A 23,900-nucleotide genomic window follows, 5' to 3' on the forward strand; every position below is an offset into this window, starting at 1 on the left:
GAGTGTTTTATACCATCATAAAGGAATAACCAATCCAGAGAGAATCCCATCCCTGAGGACAATGAGGAATCTGAATGGTCTGACTGTGAACTGCAATCACCACAGCTGGAGCTTCACACACAGCACATCTAGTAAGGGAAAGAAAGAGGGAACACAATTTACAGAGTGAGTATGTGGGAAATAGCAGTCCTTCTTTGGAAGCCTTTTTGGCACAGAAGCCTATTAAAGTGTCTTCAATGCTCAGAAAAGAAGGAGAAAATATACCTTGAGGATTGCTTTTGCATAAGCCCTGTCTCCTGGTATACATAAAAAGTTATAAATGAAAATTGTAAGCTTTTTCAAGAAACTACAGAATCACTGCTATAGCATTTTTATTTTCTATTCCGCCCTAAATTCATATTTACAATAGTCAATGCCATAATTGCTCTAAGAGTTTGGTTTAGTGTATTGCACATACTATTTGCCGTCAAAGTGCCCAACTGGAAGGTAGACAATTAGTAATGCCGAAACTGTGGTAAGAACAATGTCTGGTAAACTGGAAAAGATAAGAAACATACTTTCTCAACCCCCATCCATTATTTTTGGTCCAAAAGATATTTATTCACCATTTGGCCTATCTGGAGAAGTACTACATATCCAGAATTCTGGGCAGGGATCCAGGTACTTGGAGATGTGGCTTAAATCTATAAAATCAAGTAAAATAGCATCAGAGTCTACCAAGTCTTTCATAAAAAATATGAGGGGACCTTTGAAATACTGAACCAATTTGGCAAAGTTTATCTACAAAATAGGGAATATCTTTAGGGGACCTTTAACTCCTAAAAGTTGGAATGGACAAAAATCACAAAAAAATCCCAAAGGATATGGGCAAATATATTTAAAAGGGCACCCTGAATTTGCTACTAAGAGAGGCTGGACTAGGTTTAACCTTTATATTCAATGTCAAAGAAACTAGACTTGCCAATGATTCATCCTTTATGGTTACTAGATTCCTAGATAAATTGGGTCATAATAAGAATAAAAATTGCAATATCTAATATGCCTAGGAGATCAAGTTCTAACTCACAGGATATAAAGTACAGCATAGGGAATATGGTCAATAATATTGTAATAACTATGTATAGTGCCAGGTGGGTATTAGAGTAATTGGGGGGAATCGCTTCCTAAATTATGTAAATGTCTAACCACTATGCTATACACTTGAAACTAATATGAAATATTGAATGTCAACTCTCATTGAAAAATAAAAATAATTTTAAAATAATAAAAACACTTAAGACTTATTAAAAGAAAAATACTAGGGTTCTAACATGGCAAAACTCTAAGAAATCTCTATTAATGGTACCACCCTCGTCTTAGTTACTCATGCTCCAAACTTCAGTTATCACTTCCTCCTTCCCATAGATAATCAAATGCCAAATCCTGTCTTATTCTATTAATGTGACACATGTCTCTCATTGAGAGTTCCAATCCACTCCTATCAGGATTATAGCAATATCTTCAATCTAACTGATCTCTCTACCTCAGGACTAACCTCTCTGTAACCTATATTACACACCAATGGCTCTGTAATCTTCCATGAAATAAAGCTCAGAAATTTTTCATGGTTCCTCATTATATACCACATAAATTTCAAACTAAAATCTGACACCGATTGCCTTCTACCATCTGGGTCTAAGCTAACTATCCAATCTCTTCTCCCTTTGTAACATTTACAAACTACATTCTAAACACATCAATCTACTACCCATTCCCATGTTCTCTGTCTAGTCTGTCCTTTCCCCTTATAAATAATGCCTGTGTTTCAAGTCTTTCCCATTCTTCCAGGAGTAACCAGTTCAAAATACATTTCTTCCATAAGTCATCTCAGATCTCTCTAGTTGGAATTAAGGATCCTTTTCCCTATGCATTCATAATATTTTTATTAGATCTATTGTAGCACTTAGCTCAAACCTGATATATTTTAGATTAATTTACATATACTCATCTAATGACTAGACTCTACATGTAAACTCTCTGTATATTATACTATGTCTATCATGGAGCCTGGTCAAAAACAGATCACCAATAAATATGGATCAAACTAAATACTGAGCTGAATATTATAAAGGCACTTCTATTCTACTTAACCTGGGAGAAATATGACCATATTATTAACTTTGGACTCATTTCTGACTAGCTAAACTAACTGGGAATTGGTAAAAGTCAAAGCTATACCAATGTCTCACCGACTTATGAATGGCTGGATGCTCTGGCCCTTCAGGGGCTCCATGCTCATTGGCATGGGCTCTGGAGTGGAGAGCCAGTAAGAATAGTCATTTCTTGAAGCAAAGTTACAAATATTATTGATGTTGCAGAACATGAAAGGCATGGTACTGAAGCGACGAAGGCAGCTGCCGGCTGTTCCTAGGAAGAATTGGGAAGAAAAAGATGAAGGACTGCATCATGATGATACTTTAGTTTATTCTAAAACACTAACAAACAACCTTTTAAATAAAAAACTTGCCCATGTTTCTTAGACAATAAATGCTACTTTAATTCTTCAATTATAAGATGTACATTTACTTGTATTTTAAAATGTCTAAAATCAAAATATATCTTACAATTTACGTAGACATTTATTGTGGTAGCTCATTTTATGTTCCACAAACACTGTTTTTAAACTGGCGATACATCTGATAAACAATAGTGTCTTACGATTTCTTGGGGACAAGTGAAGGGTATACACTGAGTCCTTATAATATCATACTGATATTTCCTCTCCCGACTTCTCTCTTCTTCCAAGACATCCCCAGTATGGATCTTGTGTGGGTGTGCAATCTCTTTAAGCCTATGGACAACTGTAGTGTTGCCCAATATGCATAGAGACCGCAGACAGGTTTGCAGGTGAATAATAAAAAGTAAAAAAATAAATAAATAAATAAGAAAGGAAGGGTGTGAGTGGAAAAAATAAAAAGAACTAGAGCATTTGGATTTCTGGGCTGGTAGGGGCAATAGAGTTTATCTCTACTGGTGATCAGGCCTTTCTTTTCTCATTTATTAATAAAAGAATGATGAAAAATGATGTATATCTCACACATTTTTAAGTTGATATTTAAAATGTTTCATCAGAAATTTAAATTGATACTGTCCCAGTTATTAAGTTATTGGTTATTGTCTCTCAACTCCAAACCCACTCTTCTATATTCTACTTTGTAATGCTGGAGGCTGGGACTTGGCAAACCACATTTCAACATTGTCAGCTATCGTTTCTAGTGTTTTTTGAATATTTATATTTAAAAACACACTTTTATATCACTCTTTTAAATACATCCAATGTAATGATTTGAAACGTAACAATAAACATTTTTAAAAGTACATAAACTCATCTTTAACAATTGGAAATTATTCTTTCAAAATTAATGCCTGATTTCTGTAAAAATATTCAAATAATAAAAGCATTTTATGATGCTAAAAATTTCAAGTGCTCATTGTCCTCTCCTCAAACTTAACTGTCAAACATTTTTTAAATTAAAATTTATAGACAATAACAACAACAACAACAAAAAGCAATTGGAAATTATTTAATGCTCCTTTTGCATTTGAAAATTATATTTCCATTTTACTTCTCTCACAGTTTGGTCCTAATGTATTTTTTATTTTTGAAAATCTTTTATCGACTTCCTATCATATTTCTCTAAAGCAAAAATTTTAAAATAATTTTTAAAAACTTTCTGTGACCATAAGGCTTTATATGTTAAATATTTTATTTTAAACTGTCATTATAATTATTATAGTTATTATTAATTCACAAATAATAAAGTATAGATATTATAAATTTTGATCATTACTAAACATAAAAAATAAATTTTTATTGGAAATAAATTTCTTAATGAGATGAATTAGAAGTGAATTATAGAGGCTCAGCTAATGGAGATTTTAACAAATATTTTGAATTGTCCCTCTGAATTTGTCCTCCAGAGGCTTTCATGCTTCAAGGCAATGTGCCATAGTATGATTCTTACATAAAGTGGGAGATGGGTGATAGTGAAAGAAGATGAGGGAGAGGGGGTTATACAAAGCATATACACAGGCAGTTCAACTTTAGGAGAGAGAACGCATGGAAGTGGAAGATTTGAAAATTGATTCCTTTAAAAGTATGCCTGTGTATCTTTTGGAAATTCTTTATGTGTCTAAAGGGGTATGCTTATCTCAGACTGAAAATGACTGATAAAAGACCAATAATTCTTAAACCCGGTGGATCTTCAGATCCATTGGTGATTCTTATACAACAAGTTTAGAATGTGCCTAGTAATCTTTTCAAAAGTTCCCCAGGTTGAAAATTTTTGATTTAGTATAATTTATTTTTGTTTTCAGAAGAAAAAACTGGCTCTGAAAGAGGTAACTGACTCAAGATAATGTGAAAGTAAACAACAAACTGGTATAATTGTAAAAGCAAATGGATTTAGAATTGGTAGGTGTTAGATTCAATTCTTATCTCCATCAGTTTCTGAGTGTATGGTTTTGAATAAGTCACTTAACCTCTTAGCCAGTTTTCTTTTGTGTGTGTGTATGAAATGAAAAAAAAAAACACAATACTTGTACTATATCTTTCTTGACCATACTTATGAAAATCAAATTGAATAATAAATATGAAAGTGCTTTTTAATTGTAAAGTAATTTAAAAATAAAACTAATATGGATAGAGCTTGAAATATCTCTGGTCTCAAAAAGAAGAGAAAAAGAAGAAGTATATAAAAGTAGGGCCCATAATGAGATCAAGAGTGTTTAGTTGCATCTGTGCTGCAGGCTGCCCACAATGATGCAGAATTCTGGGTTAGAGTCTCCAAATTTTCGAAGAGAGGGTGATCTCATGAACTCATAATGACTCCTGTATTCTAAAATTATAAGGCTTTAACAGACTAATGGTTCTTAGTATGTTCTTTTTTCCCTCCCAGACAGAATAGTTTTAGTATTCAATCTGTTTCCTCCATCCTCTTTTTTATATCCCATATCTTTTCATTAATTCAACACAGACCATATATTTATGTGATCAAGTAGATGATTGTTTCAACATCAAAGCTCTAGCTGCCTCTAAATTTTTGCTTAGCCATTAATTGATACTTGTGCGAGCGCCAGAAGACACTCTGCTATTCAGGATCACCCTTGGGATCTTGGGCCCTATCCTGGTCTTCCTACTTCTGAGGCATAAATGGTAACCAAGTCAGGGATAGTTTGTAGTCTCTAAGTCTGAATGCATCCACAATAGCCCTTGTTTGACCAAACATATACATTTTGAAAAGTTGTAGTGGCATAATGGATAGCAGATCCCATTTTCTCTTTGCATTATATTTTTTAACTTCATGGTGCTCAAACATTTTTAATGGTTCCTACTGACTTAATGGGTTAAAGATTTTAAGTTTACAAGCTTCATTCTGGGTATAAGTTAAACTGTGACTGTGAAGAGAGAATGGACTAAAAGGGAAATAATTTATCAGAGAAAGACTAGAAAGAATTATCTAAAAGATAAGAGTATTTTTACAACAAAGATTTGTTGATTGTAAAATTAGAAAAAGAAGATATTACATAAAGAAAGCAAAAGAGAGAAGGAAAGTAGTAGAAGAAAGATGACAAGGAGAATAAGAAAAGTAGAAGAGGAAGAAGAGAGTAGCTGGGTAAACTCTTACTTTATTTGGCTTCATAAAATGACCTGTGACTACTGGCTTCCATGTAAGTGGATGTGCCTACACTGGTGCCGGGCAAGTGTGACCATGTGCCCTGGAAACAGAGTAAGCAGAGCAGACCTCTGGAGGTCTCTGTTGCCGCAGAACTGTTTTCACAGAATGGCACAGCTAAAGAGTCCTCAGGAGACCTCTTACCACAAAGACCCCAGAATCTGGGAGCCCAGAATATCTTCTTCAGTGTTGTTATGAAGGCGAAGGGGATTCTAATCCTTAAAATAGGCAGCCCTGGGACAAACAATGGGGTTTAAAAATCTAAAGTCAAAATTCCAGAAAAAGAAATCTTGGGGATTGGAAGAGGTCTTGAGAGTCATCCAGTCCAGCTGCATCCCATTAACCAAACTTTCCGCCCCAGCATAGACAGGATGGATGGAAACACATTAAATGAAGTGTGGATTTTACATGGAAATGTGGTGCTTTATATAACTTTAAATTGCTGTGATAATACTTTATAAAGCTAAGGTGCTTATTTTAAGAATTATAAACTAGCGTAATTAAGCAATGACCTTACTTTCTTTGATGTAGAAACCGATATTCTCTTCAAAACTTGTCTTTCAACTTGATGAATACCAGTGTCAGAAAAGAGGAAACTATCTTCCATTAGTTATAAACACTGCCCACTCAAGCAGCTGTTATACTGTAGCGAGCTCAGGGAATCTGTTTCCTTAATAACTAAGCTAACAATAAATGTGGCCCTTTTCATAATGCCTTGCTTTAGGCCAAGAATTGTACCTCATGCTGGGCTAATTAATGCTTTGAGTTTAAAGTTAAAAATTATTTATTTAAAACTCATAATGAATATATTCAGCTGCCCTTGACATGGTCTTCAGTTTGGAAGCACCAAAAGAATAGAGAGATGCGTTTTGGCCAAGGCTACTCTGGAACTCAACGGGATTTTTAAAACAAAAACAAAATGTATAGTAAGAAATAATATGCCAGTCATCTCACCCAAGTCTTGTCCGTGAGCTCTTTTATTTCCTTGTACATACAGGAGAGAAAAGCCTTCATAAATCTGGACAGTTCCCTGCGGGCATTGTGGTGAATCTGTTGTCTGGCTGTGACGTGTGATGAGGAATCCATGGGCAATAGAGGAAGTTCCAGGAGGACCTGGGGGACCTTGCAAACCATCTGGCCCAGGGAGACCATCCATACCACGGGTACCTATTTCCATGGAATCATCAGTATACACAATTAAGTAAGCTCTGATCCACTATTATGGCTATTGACAAAATATTATACCTTCATTTGATTAGTTAATTTAGCCAATATATGTAGAATGTGTATAAAAGCATTGTCATATATCACTGGTTTGGAGAGATATATATTTAGAATTTCCCTCTTGGAATTGGTTGATGATATTAGGCACTAAATAAATATTGGGTGAATGGAACATGAGAGGTGAAGAAGTGATGCTTATTTGTGGAGGCTGTGTATTATCTAGTCTCTTGCTGTACTAAAGGAGTCAAAACTCCAAGACAAAATTTCAGCCTGCTGTTTTGTTCATCAACAAGAACAGAAGGGTGTGGTCGTCATCAGTCTGCCAGCTTAAGTGGTGAAAAAATTTTTCCTTTGAATCTGCTGGGGAATTATTTTCAGGCATACCTTTTTGTTTTGAGAATAGGCAGGGCACTCTAAAGAAGCCTTTTAAAATGTCTACATTTTGAATCTACAACTGGTTCCCTTTCTCAATTTATCCTCTTGATTTGAGGTCATTTTAAAATTCTCTTTATACACAGGCCTTTGGCCACTGTGTGTATATATTTTTATTTTGGGGAAACTTCATGGCAATGCCCATATGTGATGAAGATGACATTAACTTACTTAATTCTCTAGAAATGAAGTTAATGAAATGGCAAGGTGTTAGTTCTAGGAAGGCCATAGGTATCATAACTGCCTTCTTGCCACTGATATTTTACACACTCTTTATGTTTATATTATTTAGAGTTATATTTATATTATCTAGAGTTGTTAACATATATTAAGAATCTATTGAATTTCTAATATTTTATTCCTATTTTGGCTATCTTACTTTATTTTTTTATTGTAAATGGATTCAAATTCTTTTTGGAAGTAGGTTGAGTACAGATTGGAAATATAGTAGATACTAATATGATATTATCAGGAGCACCTATTAATGAGTGGCCTCAAAAATCTGCATATCCATTTGTTATTTCAGTATAAGGAGGCACTCTAACTCCCAAAGCTCTATGGGAATCACTTAAATTTCACAATTATATTTATTAAAATTTATGGGGAAAATGGTACTCTACTGTGATATTTTCAAATGTGGAAGGATTCATAATAGTTTCAAGATGGTCATGGGATATACACTGAAAATTATCAGAATAGGTAAATACAATGAGTGCCTGGAAAATCCCCATTTTAAGGAAGAACTGGGTTTTCCAGTGCTCTAAACACATAAATAAAAACCTTTTTGTGCTTCTCTTATACTGGCAAATCTCCTTGTATCTGTTCCCCAGCAACAGATTCATCAGCTAACTGCATTCTCTGAAGAGGCTCTCACAGCTCCAAATGAAGGTCATATGTCCACATATCTCCCAGACTTAAAGTCTAGTATCAGCAGCAGTATTTCTCTTGTCTCACCTGGGTGGCCTGGAAGACCTGGGTCTCCTTTGCGCCCCCCTGCACCATCAAAGCCAGGGAGACCATTGCGTCCAGGATCTCCTGGAGGGCCAATAGGGCCTACAGGAGAGAAATAAATAAGGTTCTGAAACGTAAGTAGAGTAATTCAACATCCAGACAGAATTATATTTAAGGTCCTTGAGTATCACAAAATTCATAATCTGGTTTTGTTTTGAATCCAGATAAAGGAATAGCTCAAACCCAGGACAAGAGCAGCAGGCAAGGATTTAGTATTAGTTTTAAACAATCCATTTGCCTCTGTGGAGATTCCCATACTATGATTGTTGTGTTCTCTTTGCCTTCAGAAGAAGACAGGAGTGTAAGACCCAACTTTTGTTATCTACCCCTCCACAGGTAAGGCTGTTCCAGCCTCATACATTTTATTTATGGAAAGCCTGCTAGTTAATCATTTAATAAGAGAGAAAGATTGAAACTAGTTTTAACTTTTTAAAAATAATCAAAGTTGGCTTTAAGCGTGGAGCCAAATGGCCAACTAGAAAGGATTTATTTAAAAATCATGAGGCCTCACAGTGAGGAACTGATTACCCAACAAATCAGCCTTCTATCCTTCTGGTAGCTGGGATACAGGAAGCCCCAGATCTTAAGTGCAAATTAATTTCATTACAGCATTTTCAACACCATTAAGCTAGTCATTCAAATTAGAATACTCAGAGGAACTAGAAGAAACTTGACTGGGCCTAAAAGAAATAAGAGTATGAGAAATTAAAATTTTCAAAAAAAAAGTAAAAAGGAAATGGGACTCTGGTGGGCTTGTATTCTATCAATTGCTGAGACTCCTATTGTAAGAGATAAACTCTGACAAGTGAAAGGGGGATTACATTAATGTTCTCAAATAGATAAGGCTTAAAGAGATGATCTACAAAGGTACCTGGTAATCCTTGAAGTCCTGGTAGTCCTGGTAGACCTTTAAATCCAGGCTGGCCTGGGATCCCTGGAGGACCAGCATCTCCTTTGATTACAATACTCTGTCCTGAAGGACCAGGTAATCCAGGGGGACCTAAGAGGCAAAACACATAAATTTAAAGGTAGGGAAGAGAAAGGTCAGACGGGATAGATGCCAAAGTGACCTACGGTCAGGATAAGAACTGGTGTGAGAGAAACAAGTTACATGCAGTGGAATGTTGCCATGCTCAATAGAAATCTGCTAGGGATTATCTCACTCAGGAGAATGAAAAAAAAATTTTTTTCTTGGGGTCAATGGAAAAATTAGGCATACTGTCCCTATTTTCAAGTCTTGAAACATGACTCAGTTATTAGAAAGTCTAATTCATTTCAAATCTGTGAACACTGGTATCAGGAGAAGACAATTCTATTTACCGACAAGTCCATTCTGATTCTAATATCATCTGCAGTTCTTGTTTGTTGTGCTTGTCAAGGGACCCACTAAACCAGTAGGTAAATTTAGCATATGTCCTATTTCAGTTTACAGGAAATCTCTATAAGTCTCTCAGCAAAAACAAACAAACAAACAAAAACCCAACCATTTTCTTATTAAAAATATACAAATATACCCATGTGACTTGTTCTTGTGATCTGTTCAATTGAATATGGGAAAGTTAGTATAATAGTAAAGATCTAAGTGAAGCATTTTTGTTGGTCTTCATCTATCTTAAACATAAAAGGTCTGCTTTCAATATTATATTAATAAAATAAAGAGCTTAGTAAAGATTAGTAAATAGAGAGAGAGTCCTGTCTATTTCCCCTCAGTTATTGGGGTCTAAGACTCTGAAAGTTTGGTTAAAAGGAGAAATACACACTTTCAAATTCTTCAATGCATTTAAGTATCATGTACAACTAGATACAAGAATAAGTCTTACCTGGGGGGCCAATAGGTCCTGGATCCCCCTCAGGGCCAGTTGAACCAGGTACTCCACTGAGTCCTTTCATGCCTGCAAAGAAGGTATATACAATTGCACAGGGAAGCAACAGGACCACAGCATTTACCCAGCCAAATCAGAAAATGGGTATCTTGTACCAAGTGTGTTTAATGTAAAAGATGGGAACCTCAAAACATCCCTTCAAATACCTGGAAATCCTGGAACACCAGGGAGACCAGGATCTCCTTTCATTCCATTGAGACCTGGCCGGCCAGGATTACCCTGAATAAATAAAATTATTAATTTTAGAAAAAAAATGGGGAGTGAAGAGTGAGGGTTTAGGTGATACTGTATAGTGATTCACAGCACTGGCTTTAGAGTCAAATTTCCAGGATTCAAACCCCAATCTTGTGTCTTATTAGCTTGTGTGACTTTGAGCTGATTATTTAACCTCTTTGATTCATAGTTTTCTCACCTGTAAATATAGAAAATAATAGTATCTACTTCATGAGGTTGTTGTAAACATTAAATGAAATAGTTCATATTAAGTACTTAGAAAACTGGCATGTGGTATATATTAAATAAATAGTAGCTATTATTTTATCATCATTTGCAAGGATACTTCTTTTTTTAGTGTAGCCCTGAAGTGATATGTGTTTGAATTAGAATTACATGTGCAGAAATGATAACGTCTGAAAGAATTAGCAAAAAAAAAAAAAAAAAAAATAGTAGGGCCTATTAATTAACTGGGTTTGAGGGCCAGGAAAACTATAGGAATAAGGAAAGTTGAAAATAACTTTAAAATAGACCTAAAAGAAGAATAAGTGTGGGACAATACAGATTTTATTTAGTGGGAATGAAAAAGGGGCAAGCCTGGAACATCTTATGCTAAAATGCAAGAAAATGCTAAAAAAGAAAAAAAAAGGAGGGGCATGTCAGACAGACATAGAATCCAGCTTGAAGGGGTTCCCAAATCTAGGACAATTTGAGCATCAAAATAAGCAATTAGTTAAAAAAAATTTGCAAATCATTGAACAAAAAAAAAAATTTATGAGCCCATACTGATAATAAATAGACAATAAATGTAAGAGAATGGAGGCTCTCACTTAAAGTAGGGCCAACAGGTATACGTGGAGGTATTGCTAGAATTGGAAAATCATCATTTGCCACTATCTCAGTATTGAGTGGTTGAGGCAAAACTCATAAACGTATATTAAATCTAAGGAGAAATTTTGAAATTTTAATGAAGAATAGTATGGTTGCATGATCTTAATGTGCCTTCCTGTAGTTTTGCTTATTAGTTACAAGGGAGGAGATTGTAACCATACAGTTAACCAGATAACAACTTGGTGAGGTGATCAAAATTAAAATCACCAATGAGGGGCAAATGAACATGGTGGTCCTCCATATCTGAGAAGGACATAGCATTACTCATGTAGTAGTATTACAGATGGGGATGCAAATCCTGAGGAAACAGCAGGTAAAAGAAGGAATAATCTATTTTTTTTAATGGGAAGAGGTTACATTTCTTTAAAAATGTCAAGATCAGAAAAGAAAAATATAGGTTTAGAAACTGTTTCAGATTAAGGAATAATAAAGAGATATGACAGTTAAATACAATGCATGATTTGGTCTGGATCTATACTTGGAAGGGAAAAATGCTATTAAGGGCATTACTAGGTCAATTGACACAATTGGGACATGTAAAGTAGACATAAAAGTATTATATTGATATTCAATTTCCTGAACTTGATAACTATACTGTGGTTATATGAAAAAATATCTTTAATCTTAGGAAATTTTATGAACTGAAGTATTTAGTGGTAAAGGGGCATGACAGATACAACTTATTCTCAAAAGTTTCAGAAAAAATATATAATTATACACACACATAACATAGAGAGCAAATGGAGCAAAATGTTAATAATTGCTTCATCTGGGTAAATGATACATGGGAGGTTTTTCACTATTCTTGTAATTTTTCTATAATTTAAACATTATTTCCAAATAAAAATTATAAAAGGTGCAAATATAAGGACTAACTTGTACAAAAGAAAATGAATAGAACTTGTTAATACTAGATTTATAAATTATTGACATCAAGTAGTCCTGAACAGGCATAGTGACATGTGAACTGGAAGTACATGGGAAATAAATGAGATAGAGATTGAGTAGAAAATGAAGAGAAGATTAACATTTTAAGTCTAGGTGTCTAGAAAAATAGTGATGACTTAAAAAAAACAAGTTAGTTGTTGGAAAGCTTTAAGGGTTACTTCTTTAGATGTTTTCATTTCTCTACTATATCAAGAAGCCCCAGATTTAAAAGATTGAGCCCAGACTGTGTTGCCTGCCAAATCTAGTAACAATCTTCCTGAATTAATGGAGGATGCTTTGAGGATCCATAAAGAAGCATGTGATTGCATCACTCAAACCAAGATGGAAAACACATAAATATTGATATGAAAATGTGCTATTATTATCTTTTTACAGGTTAAGACAGAAACCCAAAGTGTCTATCTATCTGCCTTCCTCATAGACACAAAGCAGAAGTGTACAGTGGTACTGAAATATGACCCTAATTCTACCTAACTTCAAAGTCTAAGATATTCCCACTCACCATAATTACTTTCCTATGAATGTACTCCACGTGCAATGCTCTGATAGAAATGTCTCCTTTTATAAATTTGCTTTCCCTGACATGAAGTTTTCTCAAATCTAAATACTATACATACCAAAGACTCCAGGTAAAACATCTTTTGAGGCACCCTTTAACTATAAGGTAGCAAGGTCCCTTTCAGTGGAAGAAGATAGAAAACTTGCCTTTTTCTTTCTTTGTAATTCACCAGTAAACTACGCATAAAGCCTTGGCCAGTAAATGCTAATTAAAATAATGCACCTTGGAATTCCCATTGTGATTGTCAACATCCACACCTCTTTCTCATCAAAAATCTACTCGTTTTCCTACCTGGAGTCCGGGTGGTCCTTGATCTCCTTTCAAACCAGGCAAACCAGGCTGCCCGGGTGAGCCTGGGTTTCCTCTCTCTCCTTTAATACTTCCATTTCCAGGGAGACCCCGGGGACCTTCTGGACCTGGTAGACCTTGATAATGCATAACAAATGACCACATGTAAGTATAACATAAAAATAGCATAAAAGTCAGACTTTTAAAATATCAGTGATCTAAATCCTATCAGTGTGCAGAACAAAACCCAGACTATTAAAACATATAGACCAATGCTGACTCTCTAATGTAAATTGGGCTGGTTTCTTTTTGTAAACATTGGTTTGCAGACACTTTTAGTTTGCTTTTTATCATATGTGAAACACAATATGCTCAGATCTAAAGAAAGGACTCAGAAAATTACAATAAAAATTGCTTCTGTAACCCCTAAGTGTTTTAAGTCAAAGGAAACAGACATCACAGGGCACTGCTCTCAAATTGGAGCATGCATCAGAATCTTCTTGAGGGCTTGTTAAAAACAGATTCCTGGGCCCACCCCAAGAGTTTTGGGTTCATTAAGGTTGGGGAGGGGCCCAAGAATTTGTATTTTAACAAGTGCCCTGTAGCTAAAGTTGCTGGTTTGGGGCCACACTTTAAGAATTACTGCTATAGGGCAATCAGGGATTCAAGAAAATTTGTCTCAACGTGATTAAAATCAAATTGCTTTACTTTAAGTAATTACTTTTATTCAGCTTTTGTTACTATGCAATTAAGATAGTTATTTAAGCAAACTTTAATTTAATTTTAGTGATATGCTTAATACATGGGAATATTTTAAAGTGTTCAGAGATCACTGATTCAATATAGCATGTTTGAATTTAACAATGCTTTTATATTCTTTACACTTTAAATATTTTTTTATTTAAAAACGAAGAATTCTGTGTATATCTTGTAAATAAATAAAATAATATAAAATGGAATTTTGCTAAGCTCTTTGCTTATACTATGTTTTAACTTTTCTTTCTAAATAAAGATAACATGTCCATTAAGCAACCAAGAATATCTTATCAATAGCCACATCTTTTGTCACTAGATGAGAAGTAGCTGTTACTTGATTGCAAAGTGCTAAACAGTGGTTGAGGCTGAGATTAAGTAGTCCTGCCTTTAGAAAATAATTATAAAGCTCTAAATAATGAATAGCCAATAGTTGGCATTTACACCTTCTCTTTCCTCTAGTAATCTTAGTTTTTCATTGGTTTCAACATAAAAAAGGAAGGTACATTATTTAAAAATTATTTTAAATTCTTTTTAAAAATTGTATTAGTTTCAAGTATATAGTACATTGCTTAGACATTTATACAGTTTATAAAATGATATCCCAAATTTCTCTTTCTCTCTTCTGGTTCTCCACCTAGCCATTACTGCATTCCCTATGCCATGCTCCCCATCCCTGTGACCATCTATCAACTACTGATTTGTACTTCTTTACCCCTTCACCCCATTCTCCTAGCCCCCGAACACACTCCCCTTTGGCCATCCCCAGATTATCCTCTATATTTGTGAGTCTGTTTTTGATTAGTTTGTTCGTTTTGTTCCTTTGATTCCACATATAAGTGAAATCATATGGTATTTATCTTTCTCTGTCTGACTTATTTCACTCAACGTAATAACCTCTAGGTCCATCCATGTCTTTGCAAATGGTAGGACTCCTAAATGCCCATCAATAGACGACTGGATAAAGAAGTTTTGGTTCATATATACAATGGAATATTACTCAGCTATTAAATTATTTTTGATGGAAATATAAGCATGTGAATTTAGAATACTGAGTTCGTGCTTACATATGAACAAAGAATTACCTTTTTTTATCTTTAGATAAAATTGGTATATAAGTTTCAGGTGTACAATATTGTAATTTAACACCTATATACACTAAAAAGTAATCACAAAAAGTCTAGTTGCCATCCTTCACAAAGGGTCATCTTTTTGACCTGAAATTAAATTCGAACTTTAGTTCTTTTTCCAATACTCTTAGGACACAAAATCATTGGCTGCTTGCTAACATGGCAGCATGGGATATAGGTTATGAATGTTGGATTCTGGAGCTAGAATGCCGGTTGGAATCTCAGCTCCATTATCATTAGCTTTGACTTTAGCAAGTTTATTAATCTCCTTGGCCTCAACTATCTCTTCTTTAGGATGGAAATTCTTATTTTAAAGTTGGAACAGCCTACTTTATCAGGTTGTTCCAAAGATTAAATAAGATAATTTGTATAAATTATTTACCACAGTGCCTGGCATAGAGTAATAATTATGAAAGAGGTTTTTAAAAATTATTATTATTTCTATAATTATGTTTTTAAAATGTGAGTCAATTTTTAATCTTTCAGCTATTTCTATATGATTTCATAATATAACACCATCTGGCACATGAGAAAGAGGAAGCAGGTTCACAACAATACAACAATCATTTTATCTTTAAACAGTTTAAATCACAGAGCCACCCAGCCCTGCAACTGGACACATTTAGAAATTCCCTTCTCAATCCTAAAGAAAGAGTTGGAGCATTTTACACTTAAACAAACAAACAAAAACAACTGCTGAGTTCAAACTCCCTAGATAGTATTTTCTAAGCAAAATTCTTATTTTCATTTATGATGTAAAATTTGGATTAGAAATCAGGCAGCAGATCAGTTTATTAAGAGAAAAATAAACTATTTGGGAATCAGCCTAATAATGACAAGGTAAGATTAAGATAGGAAAAAAAAGGAATTTTTTATAATCCTCTTCCCCAGCCTGAAAGGTAATCAGAATATTAATATCATTTGAAAGAAAAAAAAAAACTAGGCATGTTATGGGCATTGCTCTTTTTGCAATTAAACTTATATGCTATTAATTCAGACCTGCTGTTCTAGAGTCCCTCAAATTTAAATTAATGATTTGATAATGACATAAGGGACATATATTTTATTCATAATAGTACTCAACAGTTATCTCCTTCTATTATTGTAAATAGTCATAAAGATACAGATCAGAGCGATCTCAGGAAGCAAAAAATTCAAGAAAATATGCAAACATTCAAATATGCAAAAAATTCAAGAAAATGGGCCTGATGCCTCCCTAAGTACCTTAATACAGTCTTAAAGATAAAAATAAGTGTATTTCCATTTAAAATTTAACATATTTTTATGTTTGGATTACCTATTATAAGTAACTGAAACCACAAAGACCTAATGTCATTTCAAACTTGATTATATACAAGTCACATTACCTTCACCAAAATGTTAAATATCAGAACAGGTAGTATTTGAGTATAACAGTACTCTTCAATAACTTCTGAATTATAGCAAAAAAAAAAAAAGCGCAATTTTCTTATGATACATACAAAGCTTTAAAAAAAAAATTGACCAGTGAAGAGTCTAACCTTGAAAACCTGGGAAGATCAGAGTTCACCAAAGCCCAAAGATCGATGTTAGCAGTATCAGACATCACACAGTACAAAATGAGATTATGAGTTAGAAGTGGTTCACATTGTAGCACAAGTTAAACAATAATCTTTGCCGGCATTTTTTATTTCTACAGTGTATTCAGTATGCAAACAGAAACATACAGGAGTATAGAGAGCCAAACATTTTCAAATAAGCTGCTAGTTTTCATTAATTAAAAAAATGGAAAATTCTACTGAAGACATCATGTTAACACTGCTACTGTGGTTCTAAAGTTTAGCATCTCAAAACATTAAAATTGGCAAGATAGTACCGTTTCACTGATAGCCTTTCATTCCTTTCACAAAGGGTTAAGTTTGGATAACTGTTTAAATTTATCTTGGCTTCTATCATCCTTTAGTAAAAACACAAGGTGCAAATTTCTTGATATATTCAGACTGTTCCAAGGATATATAATTAATTTAAAGGCCTCATTAGACAAAAATACAAATATCACAGATGAGAAGTATACTATGGCCATTACCAACTACACTGCTGCTTGTCTTCATTGAAAATCATTCTATGAAGCCACATTCTGATATTTTTCATAATTCATCGAGAGGCTTTCTTTTGTACCTTAGTACTAGCAATAAGCTACTCAAAGAGAAAAAGCCAGTATACATTTGTTTACCATTGAACTTGAAAATAGTCAAATTTTCCAAAGATGTGAAGACCATCAGTGAAGGGGTGATTTTAAATATTTCGGCATGCAATATTCCACCCCAAACCACAGAAAATGTCACTTTTATTTTATTATTATTCTCTGCACATATTAAAACAGGTTATTAACTATTAAAAGAAGGATCACTAAATAAAAAGATTTAAAAACCTACAAATAGAGCTCTTGGTTAATATGAATTAATTATAAACACAATTTCCTTTTCTTAAAAGTCTTGCTATGATTTATAAACACTGAAGTTAGCAGAAAAAATATATTGTGCTAGAGTACTGCATCCTAGGAAATAGAAGACCTAGGATCTATTTTTGGCTCTACTATTTACATCTATGGGATTTGGGGCAATTCAATCTCTGTGAGCTTGTTTTCTCTCCCACATAATGGGAATAGTGGTGTTTGCCCTAACATCCCTTACAGAGTTGTTTTAAAGATCGAATTCAATTTTTAAAATATTGACCTGATATCTGCTATGCGCAAGATGCTACAGGGGAGACAAAGATTAGATAGATACAAACTCTGCCTTCTAGAAGCTTACAATAAAAGTACAGTACATGATATAAATGGTTGCATGTCATAAATATAAAACATTACCATTACTGCCTTGTAATACAACTTTTAAAGCATTTTATAATTTGAAATTCAGAAAGCTAAAAATTGGCTTCTGTTTGTTTAGTTTCTACATTACATATAGTACATTAACTCAAGACAACACTTTGAGCAGAGTCTGGCCACACATTTAGTTAAATAAATTAGAATTCTCACCTAAGATAATTCAGAGTTTGAGTAAAAACGTTTTACTCATGTATTTGATACAGAAGAACCAGTATCAGAACTCTTAGAAATATAGGTCATTGAAATATATATTTCAGTCTGAGTAAGTAACAAGGAAAACTTTGAGATAATATCATAGCAAAATTTCTAAGACTTTACTTTCTAAAAGGTAACATTTTAATGAGTTATATGCCAAGTCAATTTTGTACATGAGGCTCTCAATCCATTTTTTTAAATGACCTAACAAAGTTTAACTGAAAAACAAAATAAAAAGCTGAAGTCTTGTACATATGTGGTAAGTAAAGATAAGGTGATGATTTGATTAGTAAATTTTAAATCCAGCTTCCGCTTAAGGTTGCAGTATTCAACTGTTGCAAAGAGAACACTGCGGATACCAGGTTACAATAACTATGTAATTTAGAGTGCATCCGTTAAATAGGAAGTTGTCAAATCCATTTTAAAGTAATGAGACTACTTTCCTTTTTCTTCTTTGAAACAGCCTCAGAAGAAAGCAATCTTCTAGCTAATAATAAAGTCTGGAAGTGATCAAGGCAACAGACTTCTATGCAAGTCATATAGGGAGGACTCAAAATTACCTCAAAGTATACCCTAGTCTTCTCTTTATCTTGGCAATAACATGCACTTGTCTTAATCTTTTTGATGACATCCATTTAGGTAAAACACAAGAAGCAGTCAGTAGAGATTGACAGGGATCTAGAGGTAACGGAAAACAACCAAGTGGAGGCAAGGCCCATTCTACTATGGCTAACAGTCTCCTAAAATGGCAGAGTAGCTTTGCTCCATCACTTACCATATTTATAACTAGAATAAGAGGCCATATCATACATCATGCCATACAACAGCTTTTTTGGAAGGATTATATGTGTTACTAGTAGAACAGATACTTAACTGAGCACTGCGGAGCCCTGAGTCAAATTCCCAGCTATGCCAGTAACTAACAATATGACCCTGAGTGAGCTTCTTTATCTCTTTGGACTTCACTTTTCTCATATGGAACACAGACACTTTCCTCGACTAAATTCCTACAAGTCCTTTTCTCAACTAGGCTTCATCCTTGGGCCCTGTCTTTGGTCTGCTGAGTCCAGTTTTAGCAAGAGCCCTGCTAAGTCAATTTAGGAGTCCCCCTACCCTTGATATCTAATCAAGTTCCCCATCCTCCATCCTTAATATCTGTCTTTGGTCTGCCTTTAGCAACAATTCTATTAGGCCAGTATAGCAAGAATCTGCCTACCTTTGATGTCTCTTCTTAGTAATCTTTTACCCACTGACTCCCTCATTCTGCTAGTTGACTAAATCTTCATTTGTCCTTGTACTATTCAGAGTTGAGCTCAGTCTCTCTCCCCTATTGCAATAGCCTTTATTCACTTCCAGACTTTATTATTAGCTAGAATAAAATCTATCTTGCCACCTTTAACAAGTATCTGGTGAGTAATCTCTTTGACAACTATTAAACTTAGGTCCCTTCAATACTGGATACTCCATGGTTCTAAGAAATATTGGGTTTGTGGGTGAGTAAGAAACTAGGGAATCAATTCAGATAAAGATAGATGGCTTCCTAAAAAGAATCTTGAAAAATTATGAATTTTAAATTCATAAGAAGACAGAATTTCCTGTCATTCCCAATAGCCACTCAGGAGTATACATTTTCCCCTTGTAGTTCCTCCTTAGAAATTTGAAAATTTGAATAATAATAAACTTTCAGATATTTGTGGGTGCTTTTTACTCCTGATTAGAACATCTTTCACTATAAATCAGCAATTGTCCTTTGGGCAGCTCGTGGTAACTGTTCTTTGGTGTATACTGTGTACATCTATGATGACAATAAGATTAAGAGGCTTCTAATATGTAGGTTGCATTGATTTATTTTTACTCTGTGCCTATTAGTCCATTTTTATAGCAGTAGAATTTAGAACTTTGTGACAACCCAAAATGTGAAGATGGCGTGGTCTGAAAAATTACAGGAGGTATGGCAAGTCAAGATTTGCATATTTGAGAGATCTGTAATACTGCTGTTTAAAGGACAATGCCCTTTTGAAAGATAATTTAATTTCATTTACTTTATCAGATATAAGGCAAAAATTAGAAATATACTCTACTCTAAAAGTAAAGGTAAAATATTATACAATAGATTTATGGATACTATAAATTTTCAACTAAAATGATGCAAATATATGATTTTAAAATGTTAAATTAGTTTTCCCAATTAAGTAATTTTGAGTTCTTCCAATAGATAGAAATACGACACTACATGTTCCTGACAACTTTCAGAGATAGATCAACATGTAAGAACTGAATTGGCATACATGTTCTTAAAATATATTCAAACACTTGAAAACACCAGGTATAGGTATATACATATATTTGTATATATAAATATATATACACATACTTATAAAAATATAAAAATATAAAAAAGTTTCAAACTTCATACAGTTACTACTTTAGAGTTAAGGCGCTAACCTGTAGGACCTGGATAGGGATCAAAGTTCACCAAGGCCCAATGTCATCATTAACAAAAAGGAAAAACAGCAAAATTGTTAGAAATATCAAGAAACTAAAGCATTACACAAATTTCTTTAGCTAAACTTTAATTCAATAAAAGAATACTCTAAAAGTTCATTTTCATGCATCTGTTATCACCACTAAAATAAAACCAAATTATCACCACTAAAATAAAAACAGCACATATGACATATTTTGAAAGTCCAAAAATCATTTTTATAATAATCATTACTATGAGCTAAGATAAAAAAAAAAAAAAACAAATTCTAAGAGCGATTGGGTTTAAAAGTCAATTTTAGTTCGTAGTTTATGAAAAAATTGAGAACACTCATTAGGTGTTCTTCATCTGACTACTTCTGTTATTATTTCTTTAGAAATTACTTTTTTAAACATAAATATGTCTTTATGTTGACATATTTCAAAGTAATGTTCAACAGTGAGCTCCATTAATGGTAAGAACAAATAACCACAGTGCTGATTAAAATATAAAACAGGATAATAGTTTGGTTTATTTGAATTATTACATGCATAACCAAGCAAGATATTTGTATCAATTCTTTACATTATATGCAAGAGAGTTAACATGGCTGAGAAGATTTTCACTGGTTTTCTTCAATAGTAGGCCATGGTAAAACTTTAAATAACACCCTCTAAAAACAGTCAAGTCAGATCAGATAAAATCTGGTTTTGAAAATGATCCTCGGAACACAGTATGTAATCTCATTTAATTCATGTTTTTTGGAGTATATTTTATAAAAATTAACAATGGTTTCAGAGTTATGGTAATTTAAATGGAAATTTTCATTTTTTAAATACAGTTAAAAATGAGTCATGGACTTGACTTTCAAAATCAAGTTTTGTTTTGTTTCTTAGATTTTCAATTTTTTAAATCTATGAAAGCCACGGTTTCAATTACCAGAAATATAAAAATTGAATATTGTCTCAAAAATCTGTTAATAATCTGTTACCAGTGATTGGGCTCAGCGACATTAATTCAGGACGAAAATGAGCATTTCCAAACTTAGTAGAAATGACAGAGCACAGACATAAAATGAAAAGTGAACACTTGATGCAAAATTGAGACTACTAGAGCAGTTAACACAAGACAAATGAAGTATAGACATGAAGGTGGTATGAAGAGATCACTATTCAATTTAATCATGCTGTGATATTGAAGATAAATTTGATTGCCAACTTCCTAGAGACGGTAAAAAATTTTATTGTGCTTGGTGACATTTGCTGACAGTATGACAGAACCATAGCAAAACTTGTGGTATGGACCACAAGCATCTATTCAGTGATCACTAAAATGATTTCTGTGAGGACATGCTGAGAAGCTCACATTAAAAATGCATATGGTATTTTGCTGCCAGGTTATCAGTCTAGCTTTACATTTAATAATAATAATAAAAAAATGAATAAATCCACTATTTCCTTTTTTCCTCCATGTTGGTTTGTTTTAGTTCAACTCTAAGAAAATAATAAAAAGTATTACTGAAAAGATTTATTAGATGCCATGGAAATGGATGGAGCTAGGTGTAAACCAAGCAATTTACTTATAAGAAGTTTTCCAATTATAGATTCTAAAGTCCTAAAGACTGAATAACGTGCCAGCAAGATGAAATAAATGGACTAATAAAGAGACCATTCCCCTACTACTCATGTACATACCTGGTCTCCCAGGAGGACCTTGGGGCCCAGGACTGCCTTTAGGGCCTTCCAGAGCTGGACCTGGAGAACCAGGAGGGCCTGGGGGACCCTGCACACCAGGGAAACCCTGAAAGCCTGGTTCACCCTTTGGACCTGGTAGGCCAGGGTTTCCTGGAATGCCAGGTAATCCTCCATCACCCTTTTGACCTATGAAAGCAAAGTGACATTAGCAAACACATTAAATGATATTGAGTATTAGGCTTGCCGGTAAGGTTAAAGCTATTCACACTTATTAGAACATCTAATGGAATATACTAAGGTTATTTCTATATCCTACCAAATTCCCAACACATACAAAAAACTCATTCTTCCTATTAAATATATCTTTTTTTAGAATGTTTACTAAAGTATGTATAGAAGTATAGAAACAATAATAGCTTACATCCTAAAAGATACCCTTTGTATTAGGACACAGAGCGATTATCGCATGACCAGTAGCTGTGAGGAAAAAAAGAGAAAAAAACTAGAAAAGAAGAAAGTACCTGCAAGAATGGGTTAAAGATGTCTGGAGGAAATTCTTAAAACAAATGTTTTGAGACTAATTTTGAGACTAATGGAAGATACAGATCTTTAACAGTCTCTGTGTGTCCCTGAAGACAATTCTATCCAAGATTTAGACTCACAATCCAAATGAACCATTCTCAACATTTTTCTACATCACCAACATGTCTGAACAAGATATATCATTGGCATATTAAAGTAACAATTTTCATATTGAGATCATGGAAAGGATATCGGAGACATGTGTATGGTTTGAAAAAAGCCTCCATAGAATAGGCAATGGTCATTTGAGAACATAAATACACACACCTGTACATACATTTAATCATTCAATTAACTATTTGGTGATTACAATGAAAGTAAGAACATGTGAGTAAAGGTAGATGCGCGTGCACACATACCCATACAAGATGCAAGACACATACTAAGATGGAGTTTTCAAGAGACATTTTTATTAGTAGTATGTATGTCTAGAGTTTCCTTGTATTACTTTTGTTTTGTTTCCATGGGGGGTGAGGACAGTGTTTTCTTTTCTAGCTAAAAGAGTTTTAAAAAATTAGTGAAATCTACCTTTTCCTACAATTTTGTTTTCTTTCTTTATTATTTCCTCAGCCTTTATTTATGAAGTTAATGAAGATACCTATATGTAAATTTCCTTAAGAATGCATTTATATAATATGACTCCTCATACTAAATTGCTAATTAAGAGCTGCTTTAAGACATAACTCTAGCTTTGAGTTTTCTGGGGTCACATTTGCATCTTACAACAACAAATGGTAGAGATAAAAAAATAAATGTACTGAAGAATATTCTCTATTTATGGATTTAGTTAGCATGTTTTATTAAAGTTTACCAGAAAGTCCTGGGAGTCCAGGGGGTCCTGGGATTCCAAAGCCTGGTTGACCTGTCAGAGGATAAACCAAAAACTCTCAAATAGATAATAATGAATGAAACAAGGACAAATTATCTTATGATTATTTAGGTTTTTATTAAATGCTACAATGTATACTCTATGAAATATGCAGAAGATTTATTTCCAACATGGAACTACAATTCTTATATGACAAAACTATATACACATATATTCTACTT

At 33.8% G+C, this 23,900-nt stretch overlaps 1 protein-coding gene across 6 annotated transcripts in view; it reads right to left on the minus strand.

Annotated features, from left to right (window-relative positions):
* Positions 1-23,900, minus strand: part of COL4A5 (collagen type IV alpha 5 chain) — a 246,222-nt gene that overhangs the window by 2,598 nt on the left and 219,724 nt on the right. For 2 of the 6 annotated variants that reach the window (XM_015591652.2, XM_015591648.2), the window contains 12 exons: positions 23,662-23,712; positions 22,269-22,454; positions 20,556-20,564; positions 16,567-16,575; positions 13,167-13,300; positions 10,411-10,483; positions 10,202-10,273; positions 9,253-9,381; positions 8,325-8,423; positions 6,669-6,881; positions 2,229-2,406; positions 14-128 (listed from right to left, as the gene is read on the minus strand). In XM_015591652.2, coding sequence (XP_015447138.1) covers positions 14-128; positions 2,229-2,406; positions 6,669-6,881; positions 8,325-8,423; positions 9,253-9,381; positions 10,202-10,273; positions 10,411-10,483; positions 13,167-13,300; positions 16,567-16,575; positions 20,556-20,564; positions 22,269-22,454; positions 23,662-23,712 — 1,268 coding nt within the window. The remainder of the gene's footprint in view (positions 1-13; positions 129-2,228; positions 2,407-6,668; positions 6,882-8,324; positions 8,424-9,252; positions 9,382-10,201; positions 10,274-10,410; positions 10,484-13,166; positions 13,301-16,566; positions 16,576-20,555; positions 20,565-22,268; positions 22,455-23,661; positions 23,713-23,900) is intronic. The other 4 variants (XM_015591649.2, XM_015591650.2, XM_025048893.1 and 1 more) reach the window with 4 other exon arrangements.

Source organism: Pteropus alecto, unplaced genomic scaffold (assembly GCF_000325575.1).
Source record: "Pteropus alecto unplaced genomic scaffold, ASM32557v1 scaffold246, whole genome shotgun sequence".
Classification (NCBI taxonomy): Eukaryota; Metazoa; Chordata; class Mammalia; order Chiroptera; family Pteropodidae; genus Pteropus; species Pteropus alecto.